The sequence below is a fragment of the Hyla sarda genome, chromosome 1 (genome assembly GCF_029499605.1).
Source record: "Hyla sarda isolate aHylSar1 chromosome 1, aHylSar1.hap1, whole genome shotgun sequence".
NCBI lineage: Eukaryota > Metazoa > Chordata > Amphibia > Anura > Hylidae > Hyla > Hyla sarda.
The window spans coordinates 326,952,840-326,972,644 of record NC_079189.1 but is presented as its reverse complement, the minus strand read 5'-3'; the positions used below and the strand labels follow the sequence as shown (position 1 = coordinate 326,972,644).

Here is a 19,805-nt window from a genome sequence, read left to right as displayed (position 1 = left end):
AGTTTCAAAGTTAGAAAAATGCTAAATTTCCCAAAAAATCATGAAATTTTGTAGTTTTTCACCAAGAAATGAAGCAAGTAAAGAAAAAAATTTACCACTAACATAAAGTAGAACATGTCACGTAAAAAGAAACTCAGAATCAAATTAATAAGTTAAAACATCCCAGAGTTATTAATGCTTAAAGTGACAGTGGTCAGAATAGCAAAAAATGCTCTGGCCCTTAAAGGGGTACTCCACTAAAAAAAAAAAAAAAATAATCAACTGGTGCCAGATTGTTAAACAGATTTGTAAATTAAAAAATACAATGTAGCCCGGACCTTCTAGGTGAGTAAAAAATGGATATACGTGGATCGTGCTTCAATAATAATTATCATTTATTATAAAATGTAGATAAGATTTCGACACTTCTCACAGGGCCCTTGTGAGAAGAACATACATATTAAAAGGCAACCTAACAATGTATTTAGGCAATAGTAATTAAAACTGTAAACTTGGCATAGAATAATAGAATAAAATATCAGAGTAAGATCTGTACCATACAAATATATTAGAGAGTTGCTCTTCTAGATATTTAGGGTAAATATCTAGAAAAGCAACTCTCTAATATATTTGTATGGTACAGATCTTACTCTGCTATTTTATTCTATTATTCTATGCCAAGTTTACAGTTTTAATTACTATTGCCTAAATACATTGTTAGGTTGCCTTTTAATATGTATGTTCTTCTCACAAGGGCCCTGTGAGAAGTGTCGAAATCTTATCTACATTTTATAATAAATGATAATTATTATTGAAGCACGATCCACGTATATCCATTTTTTACTCACTTAGAAGGTCCGGGCTACATTGTATTTTTTGGTTTTCCCTTTCTAGCAATTAAGGTATAGTTGCTTGCCCAGTTTGACCTCGGTGCGTAATAGTTGTGAGCTGCACACACCTACATAGTTTTCTCAGATTTGTAAATTACTTAAATTAAAACATCTTAATCCTTCCAGTACTTATTAGCTGCTATTTGCTCCACAGAAAGCAAACCTCTCCTGATCCGGACAGTTCCTAAAATGGACAGAGGTGTAAGCAGAGAGCACTGTGGTCAGACAGAAAGGAAATTTGAAAAGAAAAGAACTTCCTGTGGAGCATATAGCAGGAAGGATTCATATTTTTTAATAGAAGTCATTGACAAATATTTTTACCTTTCTGGCACCAGTTGATAAAAAAAATGTTTTCCAGTGGAGTACCCTTTAAGGTCATAATGGGCTAGGTCCTTAAAGGGTTAAAGTGCACAGCAGCATGTGCTTCACTCCCCAGCTGTCACACAAACAAACTAATTTCCATAGACCCTAATGCAGAGAATTAGTCAAACTAAGCAGCCAGCTGGGGAGTAAAGAGTGCTACAAAGCACTTGATATGGTTATAACCCTAACACTCACATTTCTGAAGACAGGAACTCGGGTGTATGTGGATCCGCTGGACCTGTGTGGCAGATGACTTGGACCGTACAAGGAGCGTAGTCTAAGGTGCCGTTGGTTTTCACCAGAGCCCGCGCAAAGCGGGATGGACTTGCTGCTGCTTGCGACACCCAGGTCGCTACCCCTGGCACGGCTTGACCACACAGGCAGCTGAGGAGATGCAAGGCACAGGAGGGATAAGGCAACTCGTAGTCTGGATAGCAGAAGGTTAGGGCAGGCGGCACAGTAGCATTGTCAGGATGTAGCAGGAGGTCAGTAGGCAGGCGGCAGAGGAGCAAGGTCAAGTCACAAGAGCAAGAGATCTGGTACACGGCAAGGCAATACTTGGAACGCTTTCTCAAAGGCATAAGGCAACAAAGATCCGGCCGGCAGAGAACGGAGGAGGGTGGAGGAATTTATAAAAAATTCACAGGTGGATTACACTAATGATCGTACTGGCCCTTTAAATCTTAAAGCTCTGGTGTGCGCACGCCCTAAGGGATGGGGACACGCGCGCCAGAGCAGAGGCAGGAGAAACACCCGGAGAGTGACTGACTGGGGCTCGCATGCGGGCGCGTCCCGCGATGCGAGTCCCAGCCCTGTCGGCAGCAGAAGGTAAGGGGACCATGCGCTCACGGCCAGCGTGTATGGCCGGAGCGCATAACGTAACAATAACTCTCAATCACAGGGTGTGATCTAAACTTGTGATATGTATGGACAACACTACAACAGTTTTTCAGATGACATTAATACTTTAACCCCTCAAGGATGCAGCAAAGTTTCATATCTGACCTTTTTTTTTTCTCCTTGCCTTCTTATAGCCATAAAGCTTTCAATTTTCAGACCCATATGAGGGCTTGTGTTTTTGCGACACCAATTGTACTTTGTAAGGACATCACTCATTTTACCATCAAATCTACAGTGAAACAAAAAAATATATATATTTTTGAAGGACAAAATAAATAAAACAAACAAACACCATTTTGCAGCTTTTTGAGACCTCTGTTTCTACGTAGTGCACTTTTTATTTTACTACGTTTAACAAAATTATAACTTTTTGTACAAAAATTTGTATGCTTAAAATTATACTCCTCTGACAACAATTTTTTTTTATTTTCCTGTACACAGGGATGTATGAGGGCTCATATTTTGCACCGTGCTCTGTAGTTTTTATCTGCACCATTTTTGTTTTGGGACTTTAAGTTTACTTTTTATTGTTTTATTTTTTCTAATATATGAAGTAACCAAAAATCAGCAATGCTAGACTTTGGTATATTTTTATATTTACACCATTGACCGTGTGGTTTATTAACAATATATTTTAATAGTTTGGACACTTTCGCAAGCGGCTATACCAAATGTTTATTTTTGTTTCCATAACTTTTTTTTCAAAAATGGTTAAAGGGGGGTGATTTTAACTTTTATTAGAAAAGGGACTTATTCACATTTATTAACAATGTTTTAGCATATTATGTTCAATATTTTGTTACATGCAATCTTTTAATTGCATACACTGAACAATGCACAGAATTGATCAGTGTTATCGACGTTCCATTAATACAGGCTGCTGAGGCTGCCTGCACACTTAAAGTGCCGATCGGACAGGAGGAAGACTGGAGAGAGACCTCCTCCTGTCCACTGAGCTGATTAGGATCCCGTGTTTTTCAGGTAAATGGTCCACCTGATCCACCAGTGGATACACCATCTTCCCACTAATTTCCAGGAAAGGGCAGCATTCAGGAGGGGATAGTTTTAGTGTCCTCAACCTCTATATCCAAAAGATCTGGGTGTACTTTGATGTACTCCTGCACATATTTTACATCTTCAGGTCATACCATTCCATCTTATGTGGCAGGTACTGGTGGAATTGAAAGCTCCCTATTAACCCCTTAAGGACGCAGGACGTAAATGTATGTCCTGGTGCGGTGGTACTTAACGCACCAGGACGTACATTTACGTCCTGTGCATAACCGCGGGCATCGGAGCGATGCCCGTGTCATGCGCGGCTGATCCCGGCTGCTGATCGCAGCCAGGGACCCGCCGGCAATGGCCGACGCCCACGGGCGTCCGCCATTAACCCCTCAGGTGCCGGAATCAATACAGATCCCGGCATCTGCGACAGTGCGCGATTTCAATGAATGATCGGATCGCCCGCCCGATCATTCAGAACGCCGCACGGAGGTCCCCTCACCTTCCGGCTCCCGGCGTCTCCTGCTCTGGTCTGAGATCGAGCAGACCAGAGCAGAAGATCGTCGATAACACTGATCTGTTCTATGTCCTATACATAGAACAGATCAGTATTAGCAATCATGGTATTGCTATGAATAGTCCCCTATGGGGACTATTCAAGTGTAAAAAAAAAAATAAAAAAAATGTAAAAGTTAAATGTAAAAGTAAAAGTAAAACGTCCGTTTTTTTCTATTTTATCCCCACAAAGCGTAAAAAATTAATTTAATAGACATATTTGGTATCGCCGCGTGCGTAAATGTCCGAACTATTAAAATAAAATGTTAATGATCCCGTACGGTGAACGGCGTGAACGAAAAAAAAAATGTCCAAAATTGCTACTTTTTTAATACATTTTATTAAAAAAAACTTATAAAAAATGTATTAAAAGTTTTTTATATGCAAATGGGGTAAAAAAAAGTACAGATCATGGCGCAAAAAATGAGCCCTCATACCGCCGCTTATACGGAAAAATAAAAAAGTTAGAGGTCATCAAAATAGAGGGTTTATAAACGTACTAATTTGGTTAAAAAGTTTGTGATTTTTTTTTTAACCACAACAATCATAGAAAAGTATGTAATAATGGGTATCATTTTAATCGTATTGACCCTCAGAATAAAGAACACAGGTCATTTTTACCATAAATTGTACGGCGTGAAAACGAAACCTTCCAAAATTAGCAAAATTGCGTTTTTCTTTTTAATTTCCCCACAAAAATAGTGTTTTTTGGTTGTACCATACATTTTATGATATAATGAGTTATGTCATTACAAAGGACAACTGGTCGCGCAAAAAACAAGCCCTCATACTAGTCTGTGGATGAAAATATAAAAGAGTTATGATTTTTAGAAGGCGAGGAGGAAAAAATGAAAACGTAAAATTAAGTCCTTAAGGCCAAAATGGGCTGAGTCCTTAAGGGGTTAAACATATTAGGAACTTATGAACAGAAATACAATTCTTAGAGATGTAGACAAACTTGAGACTGAAATGGTCTATAAGGGGCCTAATTTTATATAAATGGCCATATTTGTGGTCATCTTGGGGTGGGCACTGTGTATTATTACTATATTACTATAAGAGTCCGGGCACCGGGCACCTCACGTGATCTTCTCGGAGGCGGGCGCTGCGCCCCCGGCTCATCATTATGCATGGCATTCCTCCTTGCTCTTGCGCATGCGCCGCTCCCAGAGTACACCTGGAAGCGGCATCAGTTGCAGCTTCATTCCCGCAGCCAGGGTGAGGATGAAGCCGTGAGGGTGAATGAGGCTGAAACTGACGCCCGCCCGGCAGAAGATCACGTGGGGTGCCCACGTGATCCTAGCTCCGCCTATGCCCCAAGCACCTAATTTACATAAAAAGAAAAACAGCGATAATGGTGCAATGGCTGGCCTATTCAGGACATTGTAAGGATCATTTTGATCAGTATCACCAGCACTACAAGCCTGTATGACAGGTTAACGCGGGTGATGCTGATGACAGATTTCCTTGTCTAACCTAGGTTGTCAGTTTAGCTATTTTATTATGCAATGTTCAATAAATAAACTTTCTATTTCAGAGACCAGATGTGAAGTCCCAAATGATATGAAAAATGGACACACTGAGTACATAAATGCTACTGTTGGTAGTACTGTGAGGTACCACTGTAATAATGGATATAGTCTGGAAGGAGAAGATCTTTCCAAATGCACAGAAGATGGAAACTGGAGTCATCCTGCACCTTTATGTAAACGTGTGTGTTTATTTTATCATCATATTCTCATACATATTTCTGCCTGCTGCATTTGTACACAGACAGGGTTCACACACACTATTTTGATCAGAATTTTAGCCAAAACCAAGATTGGAACTAACACAGAGAAAAACTATAATGAAAAGATTTGTATCATTTCTGTCATTTGGCCAACTCCTGGTTTTAGCTAAAATACTTAGGAGTGAGGACGCAACATTAGGTCATTGCAGGATCTAATGGAAAATCTAATGGAACATCAAATTTGTTACACAAACCAACTAAATGTTCATATTCAATATATACAGTGACGTATTAAACTTTCTCAAATAAAATTAGTTTAATTTGAATCCACTCCTATGTATGGCTCAGAAAACTGCATACAAAATGCACAAAAATCGGCATCAAAACTGCATGTGTTATACCAGCCTAACAGTACGTTCACACATAGCATTTTGGGAACTATTTTTTTTATTTTTACCAAAACGACACCGAAACCAATACAGAGAAAACTAATGGAAAATTTGGCATTTTTTAAAGTTTTTAGGGCCTATTATTGGTTTGGTAAAAAATACTGATTAAAATACTATGTGTGAACCCAGTCTAAGGCTGCATTTCCACTTAGCAGTTTTATTGGAAAACTGTCACTGCAGTTTTTGAGCCAAAGCCAGAAGTTGATCCAGCAGGAATATTTCCTTTATATTTCCTATTCCCTTTGAATCTACTTCTGGATTCGGTCAAAAACTGCAGTGAAATTGCAACCAAAGGGCTTGTTCTTGCAAACCGATTTTGTTTCAAACTCACAGCGGGTTTCAATGGAGTCTGCGGCTGATATTTTGCATCGGAAATTCCGCTGCCGAAAATCTGCTGTGGACAGCCCGCTGAGAGCCTGCCCCTTTCAAACTATGCTATGTATAAACCTGCATAAGGGCTAGTTCAAACGAGTGGATTTCTTTTGAAACTCGCAGAGGATTTCCTGCTGCGAGTTTGAAAAGGGGCGGGGTCTCCATGCGTTACCCGCAGCAGATTTTCGCCAGCGGAATCTCCTCTGTTGAAAATCCGCTGCAGACCCTATTGACATCAATGGGGTCTACAGCAGATTTGCAACAGAGGAGATTCCACTGATAAAAATCTGCTGAGGGTAGTGCACGGACACAGACAGGAACTCTGGTGGATGTGGATCCGCTGGGCATGTGTGGCAGATGACTTGGACCGTACCAGGGAGCGGAGTATAAGGTGCCACTGGTTTTCACCAGAGCCCGCCGCAAGGCGGGATGGACTTCCTGTGGCAGGCTGCACCCAGGTCACTACCTCTGGCACAGCTCGACCACACAGGTGGCTGAGGAGATGCGAAGCACAGGAGGAATAAGGCAGCTTGTAGTCAGGATAGCAGGAGGTCAATAGGCAGGCGGCAGAGGAGCAAGGTCAAGTCACAGAGCAAAGGATCAGATACACGGCAAGACAACTCTCAGGAATGCTTTCTCTCAGGCACAAGGCAACAAAGATCCCGTAGGGAAGTGAGGAGGGTGGAGGAATTCATCAATAAGCCACAGGTGAATTAAACTAATGAGTGCACTGGCCCTTTAAGGGTGCGTTCACACTGAGTAATTAAAGAGGAATTCACAAGGAATAATTTCGGTCAGGAAATTGTTGCCTTCTCGATCAAGCGGAATTCAAGCGGAATTTTCTTGCGGAAATGAAGAGGAATGAAGGAGGAGGCTATTTGATCTACTTTTCTGAATTCCGCTTGAAAACGATGTCGGGCAGAATTTTTTTTTTTACCATTGGATTCTGCTCGCGGATTCTGCTTGAAGAATTAACATGTTCTTTCTTCAAGCGGAAAGGAATTCAGTTTCGGAATTCTGCTGGCAGAATTTCCGCAGTGTGAACAGGACAGCAGAAATAACATTAACAGCAGAAATAACAAAGTCAATGGGCATAGGAGATGTGCATTAATATGGAGTGGAGAATTGAAGAGGAATTACTCGAGTAAATTCCTCTTGAATTACTCAGTGTGAACGCACCCTAAATCTTAAAGCTCCGCACCCTAGGGGACAGGGACATACGTGCCGGAGCAGAGAGGCAGAGGTGGGGGCAGGAGAAGTACAAGGTGAGTGATGGACTGGGGCTCGCATGTGGGCGCGTCCCGCGTCCGAGTCCCAGCCCCGCCGGCAGCAGTAGGCAACAGGACCATGCGCTCACGGCCAGCGTGTGCGGCCAGAGCGCATAATGTAACAGTCAGAAGTGGATCCAGTAGGAAGAAGTATAATTCCTTCCTTTATATTTCCCATTCTTTTTGAATTCTGCAGTGGCAGTTTTCCAAAAAATTTCAGAAAAAATCTTGACCTAAGGGTGGTTTCACACATGCCATTTTCCTTAAAATGCTGAACAAAAAAACTCTGTGGATACATGCCCCTTTTCATGTTGTGAAGAAATGCTACATTAAAATGTTAGCTTGGAGTCAATAAGGAAACATAACATATTATACCTACAATACTTTTTGTTTATTACTTTGAGGGGAAAAATGGCAGATAAACTGCATGAGGGAGGACTATAAAAAAGTTTTTTGTAGTTTTTTGTAGCTAACAATATGTGGTTAATGACTATACATTTTTTGTGTTTTGTTTTATCAGCAAACCCTTGCCCTGTGCCATTTGTAATCCCTGACAATGCAATTCTGACAGAAACTGAATTTTATGTTGGCCAAAAATTGTCCATGAAATGTCGAAAGGGCTATCGTCTTGTTGGCCAGGCTGTTATAACATGTAATGCTGATTTAACCTGGACAGAAACAAGTGCTAAATGTGAAAGTAAGTGTCTGCTTGTACATGATCTCATGTAGAAGTAATCTTTTGAGTAAATGTAAAAGATTTATTTGCTTACTTATTGCCCTGATCAATTGGACAAACCCTTCTCTACATCGAACAATCCGAGGGAATAAGCTGACGACCTTGAATCTGATTGATACAATTTTTTATCGTAATATGGCATAAGCAGTACATATTTACATTGAAAAATATTACTACAGTTTTACATTTCCCAAAATACATTTTTGCTTTCCATATGTCAGTCATGCTTAATTTTAATAAATATGTCTGCTATTTAACACTAGCTTGACTATGAACTGATACTTGTTACAGTAATATAAGCCGAGATACATGATGATATGGTGTGACTGGTACCAAGTTTATTTCCTCTTTTCTGTGTTAGTAAACATTAAAGGCAAGTTCAAGAGATATGCAACATGTGTGATTGGTTCCGATCCCACCCCTGGGAACCTCATTTATTGGGAGAATGAGGATCCTGTTACTCCCCTCAACTAATTCTGTGTGGCTGTGTCCCCACACACTTCAGTTGAGAAGTGGCTACATTTGTGGGCATCTCTTGAAGTCTGTGGGAGTCTCGTAAACTTCAAGCTAATGGTGGGTTGGAAATTTCAAACTCAGACAGCAGCAGTGACATCCCTTACATAATAACCACAGTTGTCATGTTATGTGGAGAGCATACATTCAGAGACAAACTATAGAGCGCTGTACTTTCACAGCATGGAGCTAAACTGGAACCAGGGAGTGACATATGTTGCAAAGATATCAATATTGGATTGTAATGGTTACCTGATACCTACAGCCAACAGAACATCACATAAAAACCCTTAACATACTTCTTCCCATACTGACTGAAGTTCTTCCCAGCTGCTAAGACCTTTTGTTACAGAGGTACTTTGGAGATCTGAATGAGACAAGAGGGCCTGACTCCTAACCCTCCACCCCAAACACCTACATGCGTGCCTTGTTTATCTAAAAAAAATATATTTATATTTTTTATCTAAAAAAATAAACATTTAAGATAAATTTAATTTATTTTAGAAATATCTTGTGGACCACCAATTCATGTGAAAAATGCAATGCTACGAGGATTGTTTCATCACTATGGAGACATGGTGACATATTCTTGTTACAGTGGATATATGTTAGAGGGATCTTTTAGAAGTATTTGCTTAGAGAATCAAACATGGACCACACCTCCTACATGCAGAGGTATGTTACAATGTTTTATGATTACTGTAATTCTGTGATATAAAACTATATGTACTTTTAGAAAAGCTAGGCTAATTAAGCTATTATGGCATTCCAAGCTCAAGTGTCATAGAGGTGATGCTGAGTTGCAGAATGTGTTTCTCCCTCCTGCCCCTCTTTACTTGGCTTCCAGCATTGAGCCTTGTACAGCAATCATGTAAGGCATGGTGGGATGGTGGAGGGAGCTCACTCAGACCTCTGTCCCTGCCATTTGGAGTGCCCAGCTCCTTAATAGGGTAGCTCCCAACCACGGTGCCAGTCTCTTTGCTTGATAATGTGTAGGGCGTAGCAAAGTCCAAAACAAACGTTGATCCAGGGATTTATTCTACTCGCCATAATGGGGTTGAAAAGGAACTTTTCCTCTGTCATGGAGCAATTGGAATCAGCCGCATGTTTTTTTTTTTTGTCTTCCTCTGGAGCAACACAGTAGGGTTTTAGGTTGAAACTGATGGACTCTTTTTTCAACCCTACAAACTATGTTACTATGTTATGTTACTAAATAAACAAGCACTGTACAGAAGTCAGGACACAATAATGTAACCAAAGCACTAACTAGGGAGCATAATACTACAAACAGACAGATTGACAAATAAAGCCGAGTCAAACAGGCAAAATTCTAAACCAGAAAGTAATCCAATACAAAAACACACAAAGTGGAGGGATAGTCAAAGGCAAGCAAGGGTCAAACTAGATGGGCAGCAAAGCACAGAACGGTAGGCTAAAATATATATAGTATGTATAAATTTACAATAAGTTTATGGTCAATTAGCTCTCCTGTGTGCAGTGTTGTTCCATGGTTATCTCTAAACCCTGAGTCAGTGCACTAGGGTCATGAAGCACACACATTGATTTCAATCAAGAGCTCAAAGCGAGGAAGAGCTAAAAGTGACTTTTGTCACTTCTGTTTTCAAGCCATACCACATTTCCCATTGAAATCAATGAAAAACTTTTTAAAGGTGAAGCTACAAATTGTTAAAGGCAGAATTTGGTGCATTTTTTAAATCTTAGGCCACTCGGTTCCTACTCTACAACTGGCCAAACATTAGAGATTTCTGCATAACTTTTTGAGCTCATAGTTAGTTTATGATGGTAGTAGTCTTATATCACAATGCTACAAATTAAAATGATAATTTGACTTAACCTGTTCAGGACGCAGGGCGTATGCATACGCCCTGCTTCCCGAGTCCTTAAGGACGTAGGGCGTATGGATACGCCCGTGGGAATTCCGGTCCCCGCCACTAGCCGATTGGGGACCGGACCGAGATGCCTGCTGAAATCATACAGCAGGCATCCCGGCACATCGCCGAGGGGGGGTCCTGAGACCCCTCATGTTGGCGATCATAGGAAATCGCATGTCAATTCAGACATGCAATTTTCTGCTATTCTGGGCTGATCGGGTCTCTGGTGACCCGATCGCCCTGAAAATAGGGATGATCGGAGCTGTCAGTGACAGCCCCGATTATCCTAAGGGATAGGAGCGAGGTTCACTGAGTACTGACCAATGGAGCGAGCAGCACTGAGTACTGACCAATGGCAGTTGAAGATGGGGGGTTGCCATGGAAACCCCCCACTCTGCCCACCCCTGGATGTCTGGCAGAACGGGGGGAGAAGATGGCGGCCGGTACCTGCAAAGAAGATGCCATGGGGACCAGCAATCGTAGGTGATATCAACGGAGATCAGCGGCGGAGGTGGGGAGGCGACGGCGTGGAGCATCAAGGGAGGTGGCAGTAAAGCGATCTTTACTGCCGCCTTCCTAGTGGTTGCCAAACTGCAACTCCCAGCATGCCCAGACAGCCAAAGGCTGTCTGGGCATGCTGGGCGTTGTGGTTTTGCAACATCCATCTGAAGGGTCACAATTTGGAGACCACTATTACAGAGGTGCCCAAATGGTGGCCTTCCAGATGTTGCCAAACTACAACTCTCAGCATGCCTAGACTGCCCAGGCATGCTGGGAGTTGTAGTTCTGTAACATCTGTCCCTTCAGATTTTGCAATTTTCATGAACATTTAGAAAATTGCTGCTATACTTTTAAGCCCTTTAATTTTTTCAAAAAGTAAAAATATGTCCATTTTATGATTCCAACATAAAGTAGACATATTGTATTTAGGAATCAAAATAAAATGTATTTGGAATATCAATTTTCCTTACAAGCAGGGAGTTTCAAAGTTAGAAAAATGCTAAATTTTAAAAATTTTCATGAAATTTGGGGATTGTTCACCAAGAAAGGATGCAAGTAACAACGAAAATTTACCACTAACATAAAGTAGAATATGTGACGAAAAAACTGTGTCAGAATCAGAATAATCAGTAAAAGCATCTTAGAGTTATTAATGCTTAAAGTGACAGTGGTCAGAATTGCAAAAAATAGCTCAGTTTTTAAGGTGAAAATGAGCTGCATCCTTAAGGGGTAAATTACCAATTGATCTCTACTGTGATCTGTGATCTAGTCTGGGCTTCCACTGATGACATGAATATGTGTCGGTTCGCTCACCATTAAATAATTTTCAACTACAGCATCTCACAATGTCTGAAAAAATACAGAAAGACAGATCAGCTTTTTGACAAATATATACAATTGATTGACATATATCATACTCGGTGTCATAAATAGGTGTAAAATAGCCTTTTCAGCCACCAGCACCTCTAGTGTTTGGTCACCATTTCAGGTGGTGCTTGTAATATAACTTGTGGTGGTGGCTACAGGTGTGACACTGCAGACTGTTCTGTACCTTCCTGTGTTATCCCTCTCGCAGTTACAGGACATATCTGCGGATACACTTGCCCTCATCAGCTACCAGATTTTTTGAAGTCAACATATCAGAGAATAACACTAGAGAAGAGCGAATTTTTGAAAAAGTCGATTTGGGTGATTTGCCAAATTTCCGGAAAAATTTGGTTTGGTTTGAATTTATTCATGGCAAATCTCTATTAAAAACGGCTATTTCTGACCTACAGAGAGCCACAATAGGGGTGTAGAACTATTTGCCTTGCTGTAACACGCATAGGGAGTGCTGGGTTAGTGAAATAATACTGTTATTCAGTATGACATGTAGATTAGATGCGTTGCTATTAGAATTACAGAGGTCCCTCAACATACGATGGTAATCCATTTCAAATGAACCATCGTTTGTTGAAACCATCATATGTTGAGGGATCCGTGCAATGTTAAATATAGGCCATTATACTCACCTGTCCCCACCATCACCACTGCCCTGGATGTAGCCGTCCATCGATGTCGCCACGTCCCTGGGGTGTCCCCGCCACTCTGGAACGTCTCTGTTCCTCATCGCCGCCATTACGTCTCTACGCACGCTGCTCCTATTGGATGATGGGACGGCGTGCGCGGCGGCGTGATGACGACGATGGAGAGTGGCGGCGATGCAGGGGATCCCGAAGATGGGGTCCTGGAGTGCCGTGGACAGGCAAGTAACCATCTGCGGAGCTTATGGGGCACCGTAAACGGCTATCCGGCAGTAGCTGAAGCAGTCTGCACTGCCAGATAGCCTTTTATGCAATGGCCCCGACATACAAAAGCATCGTATGTTGATGCTGCCTTCATCATGCGATGGCCACTGAGAGGCCATCGCATGTTGAAATTATCGTATGTCGGGGTCATCGTAGGTCGGGGGGTCACTGTACTGTCACAGAGCAGCACATTGACAGAGCCTGGAGGTGGCATCAGTATGAGACCATATAGTGGCTGAATGACACAGCCTGGTGTTACGAGTAGAGCCGATGGCTGTGGGCGCTCTCCTTGCCCGACACCCAGCACGGCAATACTGCACTTTGCATGATGCGTTGCGAAAGCGTGCGGTCCGCTTGTTCTCACGTGCCCCTTCATCTTCCTGCTTCCTCCGTCCTCTCTGCTAGCCGGCGCGCGCATACCCGCGTCCACCGGTTCTCAGAGATTTAAAGGGCCAGTGCACCATTGATTGGTGCTTGTCTGGAACTGACCCTATTTAGCCCTGCACTTTCTCCTGTTCCCTGCTGGATCTTCGTGCCTTTTGCCTTAGAGAAAGCGTTCCAGTTGTTTCTGCTATTCAGTTCTCTTACTGTGTTTCCTAACCACTGTACTTTCCACCAGCCATGACCTACCTGCCTGTCCCCGACTCTCAGTACGTCTCATCCTTATGTGCCACGCATCACTTCGGCTGCCTTTGAGGACGAGTCGTGCCAGGGGTAGCGACCTGGGAGCCGCCTGTCGCAGCAAGTCCATCCCGATTTGTGGCGGGCTCTGGAGAAAACCAGCGGGTCCTTAGACTCCGCTCCCTGGTGTGACTCACACAATCGTCAACACAGGTACAGCGGATCCACACCACCCGCCATTACAATAAGATCCGGCCATGGATCCCACCAAGGTGCTTCTGCCGAATGTCGCTGATCTATCTGCCATAGTGGCACAACAATCTCTGCAGACAGAGCAACAAGCGCAACAGCTGAATCAGCTATCTGCAATGATGCAGCAGCTCCTCTCTGCTCAACAGCCGCAGCAGCCTCCACCTGATCCAGTGGCTCCTCCAGTATCTGCAGCTTCCGTTGGCTCCAAGTTACGTCTGTCTCTGACAACGAAGTTCAAAGGGGACCCTAAATTGTGCAGGGGATTTGTGACCCAATGTTCTAATCATTTGAAACTTATGGCTGACCAGTTCCCAACAAAGCATGCCAAGGTCGCGTTCGTGGTCAGTCTTCTTTCCAGGAAAGCCCGGAAACCACACTACTGAACCTCTGCCAAGGGGACTCTACTGTTGGTGACTACACGGTCAAGTTCCGCACTCTAGCCTCCGAATTGGCCTGGAATGATGAGGCTCTGTGTGCTACCTTTAAAAAGGGACTTTCTAGTAGAGTTAAGGATGCTCTCACTGCACAAGATCCTCCATCTTCTCTGATTGAGCTCATTCTCTTGTCCACTCGCAGCGATGTGCGCTTTGCCGAGAGGCAGGCGGAACGCGAACCTGTTCAAACACGTTGTTTTCCCCGATTGGTGCCCTTGTTCAAGCGGCCACCTCATCCACCAACGTTGCCTCCTGTCGAAGAGGCTATGCAAGTGGACCATGCCCACTTGTCCCAGTAAGAGAGGTCCCACCGACGTGAAGAGAACTTATGTCTGTATTGTGCCATCACGGAACATTTCCTCAGAAATTGTCCTCTACGGTAACCTTGTTTGGGAAACGCATGCACCTAGGGCCCATGGGAGAGGCGTCTCTAGGTGTGAATTCTCCCTCTTCTTGACTGGCCATGCCAGTTCTATTATTCACCTCTGTAATAGCTTCGTTCCATGCCTCTGCCTTCCTGGATTCTGGTTCTGCAGGAAATTTTATCAATGCTTCTCTGGTCCACAGCACTGTCTTCCAGTGACACGGCTCGTCAAGCCTTTATACATTTCCTCCATCAATGGTGAATGCTTGAACTACGCGGTGCACTTATGCACTGAAGCACTTTTGTTGCAAGTGGGTGTTTTACACAAGGAGAAGATTGAGTTCTATGTGCTTCCTCATTGTACTTTGGAGCTTCTCCTCAGTCTTCCCTGGCTTCAACATCACGCCCCGGTTCTCGACTGGCAAACTGCTGAAGTCATTCACTGGGGACCTGTCTGCCAAAACCACTGTCTGGCATCACCACAGCCTAAGTATTTTCTACCTCCTTCATTTATGCCGGGTCTGCCTGTTCCTTACCAGAACTTTGCAGACGTGTTCTGTGAAAATCAGGCTGAAAGTCTTCCTCCCTATGACTGCCCAATTGACCTTCTGCCAGGGACTACGCCACCTTGGGGAAGAAGCTTCCCCCTGTCTGTTCCCGAGATGCAAGCCATGACTCAATACATCAAGGAGAATCTCAAGAAGGGCTTTATCCTCCTCCCTTGCAGGTGCAGGATTATTCTTTGTGAAAAAGAAGGACAGGTCTCTCCGCCCTTGTATTGATTACTTAATAAGATCACTATCAATTCGGTACCCCTTAACATTGATTTCTGAGCTCTTTGATCACCTGCGGGGTGCCAAGGTCTTCTCCAAGCTCGATCTGCGAGGAGCAGACAACCTCATCAGAATACGGGAAGGAGATTAATGGAAGACGTCCTGTAATACCCATGATGGGCACTTCGAATACCTTGTGATGCCATTTGGTCTCTGTAAGGCCCCGGACGTTTTTCAAGAATTCGTCAATGACATCTTCCGTGAGCTTCTCTACAATTCTGTCATGGTGTATTTGGATGATATCCTGATCGTCTCACCCAACTTGGAGGTCCATCGTACACACGTGCGTCTGGTCCTACAACGCCTACAGCATAATCAACTTTACGCCAAACTCGAGAAATGCCTCTTCGAGAAGACAAGCCTTCTGTTTCTTGGAGATATTATCTCTAACCAAGGCCTTCAGATGGACCCTGATAAGTTGTGTTCGGTTCTTAACTGGCCTCGACCTTCTGGCCTGCAGGCTATAGAACTCTTTCTGGGGTTTGCCAATTGTTGTCAACAGTTTATTCCATACTTCTCCTCCTTGGTTGCACCGATTGTGGCTCTCGCTAAGAAGAATGGTAACCCCAAATCCTGGCCTCCTGAGGCCGAAGAAGCGTTCTCCCAATTGAAATAGGTGTTTGCTTCTGCACCAGTTTTGTCGAGACCTGATTCAGTAAAACCCTTCTTCCTCGAAGTAGATGCCTCTTCTTTTGGAGCCGGAGCAATTCGGACCCAAAAGACTTATTGGGGTAAAACCGTGACTTATGGGTTTTTCTCCAAGACCTTTTTGTCTGCCGAGAGGAATTATTCAATTGGAGATGGTGAACTTTTGGCCATTAAGCTCGCCCTGGAAGAATGGTGTCATCTACTGGAAGGATCTACTCATCCAGTCAGTATCTACACGGATCATAAGAATCTTTTGTATCTTCAGTTCCCACAGCTTCTGAATCCCCGGCAGGCCAGGTGGTCTCTATTCTTCTCCAGATTCAATTTTATTATTCACTTTCGGCCCGAGGATAAGAACATAAAGGCCAATACTCTCTCCAGAGTTTCTGATGTGGTGGGTCTGGACTCCTCGCCTCAGCACATCGTGCCTCCTGAATGTTTGTTCTTAGTCGCTCCTCTCGACCACAGCAAGTTCCACCAGGGACGTCTTTTGTGCCATCTCGCCTTAGAATTAAAGTATTGAATTGGGGACACTCTTCTTTACTGGCCGGGCATCCGGGAATACGAAAGTCTACTCAGCTCATCTCCTGACATTATTGGTGGCTGAATTTGGAGCGAGATGTTTCAGATTTTGTCCGTTCCTGTCTTACCTGTCCCTGTGACAAGATGCCTCAACTTAGACCTGTGGGTCTACTACAAACTCTGCCCATTCTGGAGTGTCCTTGGACATACATTGTCATGGACTTCATCACTGATCTTCCACCCTCCTCTAACAACACGGTCATCTGGGTTGTCACAGATCGTTTCTCCAAAATGTCCTATTTTGTTCCTTTGCCTGGACTTCCCTCTGCTCCACAGCTGGCGGAACAATTCTTTCAGCATATTTTTCGTTTACATGGTTTACCGTTGTCTCTGACCGAGGGGTCCAGTTTGTTTCCAAGTTTTTGTGGACCCTATGTTCTCATCTCAAAGTGAAGTTGGATTTTAGTTCTGCATATCACCCACAGATCAATGGCCAGGTAGAGAGGGCAAATCAAATTCTTGGTGACTACCTCTGTCACTTTGTTTCTGCACGACAAGACAATTGGGCAAACCTACTTCCTTGGGCGGAGTGTTCTTATAATCACAGAGATTCTGAGGCTACCAGAAAATCCCCATTCTATATTGTCTACGGCCACCATTCTCGCCCTCCTCTTCTTCTACCTACTACTTCTGGGGTACCTGCCGTGGATGTTCAGGTCCAGGATTTTTTGGCTATTTGGCAGGAAACCTGGCATTCCTTAGAACATGCCTCTACCCTCATAAAGACTCAGGCCAATAAGAGAAGACCAACCCCGATCTTCTCTCCTGGAGATAAAGTCTGGTGTCTGCCAAATATGTTTGATTAAAGATCCCCAGTTACAAACTAGGTCCTCGGTTCCTTGGTCCCTTCAAAATTCTGCCCCTTATTAACCCTGTGTCTTAAAAACTCTGCCTGCCTTCTTCCCTTCGCATCCCGAACTCCTTCCATGTCTAACTTCTTAAGCCTCTAGTTCTTAACTGTTTTTCCCAGGGGGATGTTTCTCCTTCACCAGTCTCCGATGCTTCTGATGTGTTTGAAGTGAAGGAGATTCTGGCCACCACGACTGTCAGAGGAAGACGGTTCTTTCTGGTGGATTGGAAGGGGTTTGGGCCGGAAGAGAGATCTTGGAAACCCGATGAAAACATCTTGGACTGGGATCTTGTACGTAAAAAAAAGGGGGAGATCTAAGGGAGGGGGGTTATGTTACAAGTAGTGCCGCTGGCCATGGGCGCTCTCCTTGCCCGACTCCCCGCATGGACTGCACTGTGCTTCGCATGATGCGAAAGCACGCGGTCCACTGGTTCTCACCTGCCCCACCATCTCCCTGCTTCCTCCATCCTCTCTGCTATCCGGCGCACATACCTGCCTCCTCCCTCGTGTGTGCACCGATTCTCAGAGATTTAAAGGGCCAGTGCACCATTGATTGGTGCTTGTCTGGAACTGACCCGACACTTCCCTTCCAGATCCTTGTGCCTTTTGCCTTAGAGAAAGCATTCCAGTTGTTTTTGCTATTGTGTACCAGTTCTCTTACTGCGTTTCCTGGCCACTGTACCTTACCGCCAGCCCTGATCTACCTGCCTGTCCCCGACTCTTGAGTGCCTCTCTTCCTTCTGTGCCACGCATCACCTCGGCTGCTTTTGTGGACTAGTCGTGCCAGGGGTAGTGACCTGGGAGCCGCCTGCCCTCAGCAAGTCCATCCTGCTTTGCGGTGAGCTCTGGTGAAAACCAGCAGCTCCTTAGACTCCGCTCCCTGGTGCGGCTCACACCATCGTCCACGCAGGTAGTTAGATCGGTGGGTGGCAATACCAGTACCCGGTGAGGAAGGTGGGTGAAAAAAGGAGAACTTGGCATCAGATGTGTGGCATCAGGCAGGTGGCAGGATCAGAATAGTAGCTGAGGCAGGAAGGCAGAAGAAAATGGTCTCTTTTGTAAAAGTGTTAGTGTGCACAAGTAAGTATTGCGGATATGCATTACATAAAACTTAACTTTTAATAATATTCTTAGGATGAAATATATGTACCCACATTTTTTTTTTTTATCCAAAAAACACCATGTGCCACCTACACCACCAAGTATTGATGTGATGCATAGACCTCTAAAAAGTGGTAGGGAACAGCATTGTAACATTCAGCGCTCCGGGCGCCGCTTCCCCTCCAGAGCGCTCGCGGCGTTACTCTCTTCCCTGCAGCGCCTCGGTCAGACACACTGACCGGGAGTGCTGCTCTGTGTCCCTCGGCGCGGATGCGATCCCCGTGGCGGGACGTGTCACTCACCGGCCTCGTCCTTCTGCTCAGTCCCAGCGTGCGCGGCCCCGCTCTCTAGGGCGCGAGTGCGCCGGGTCTCTCAGATTTAAAGGGCCAGTGCACCATTAATTGGTGCCTGGCCCAATTAGTTCCAAGCACTCCCTACACTATTTAAACCCACTTCCCCTTCCTGTCCTTGCCGGATCTTGTTGCCTTGTGCCCTGAGAAATCGTTTCTGTGTGTTCCATTGCCTTTGTATCCAGACCCTTGACCCTGACTACGAACCGTTGCTGCCTGCCCAGACCTTCTGCTATGTCCGACCTTGCTCTTGCCTTGTCATTCTGTACCACGCCAGTCTCAGCTGTCAGTGAGGTTAAGTCGCTATCGGGTGGAATGACCTGGGGGTTACCTGCCGCTGCAAGTCCATCCCGCTTTGTGGTGGGCTCTGGTGAAAATCAGTTACCCCTTAGATTCCGTCCCCCTGGTACGGCCCACGTCATCACCTTACTGACACAGAGGATCCACCACCCATGTCCTCCCCGCTTACCAGCCCGGATCCTGACAGTAGATCCGGCCATGGATCCCGCTGAGGTCCCGCTGCCCAGTGTCGCTGACCTAACCTCTGTGGTCGCCCAGCAATCACAGCAGATCGCGCTACAAGGACAGCAGTTGACTCAGTTGACCGCTATGCTGCAACAGCTTCTGCCGCAACAACAGCAACCATCTCCTCCGCCAGCTCCTGCATCTCCTCCGCAGCTAGTAGTTGCTCCCAGATTCCGCCTGTCTCTTCCAGACAAATTTGATGGGGACTCTAAACAGTGCCGTGGGTTCCTGTCCCGGTGTTCCCTACACCTGGAGATGATGTCTGACCAATTTCCTACAGAGCGGTCTAAGGTGGCGTTCGTGGTC

General features: G+C 44.6%; 1 protein-coding gene across 6 annotated transcripts in view; it reads left to right on the top strand.

Annotated features, from left to right (window-relative positions):
• SVEP1 (sushi, von Willebrand factor type A, EGF and pentraxin domain containing 1) overlaps nt 1-19,805 on the top strand; it is a 401,736-nt gene that overhangs the window by 341,027 nt on the left and 40,904 nt on the right. For 4 of the 6 annotated variants that reach the window (XM_056519354.1, XM_056519336.1, XM_056519373.1 and 1 more), the window contains 3 exons: nt 5,227-5,400; nt 8,031-8,207; nt 9,264-9,434. In XM_056519354.1, coding sequence (XP_056375329.1) covers nt 5,227-5,400; nt 8,031-8,207; nt 9,264-9,434 — 522 coding nt within the window. Of the gene's footprint in view, nt 1-5,226; nt 5,401-8,030; nt 8,208-9,263; nt 9,435-19,805 lie in introns of those variants that run through there. The other 2 variants (XM_056519345.1, XM_056519382.1) reach the window with 2 other exon arrangements.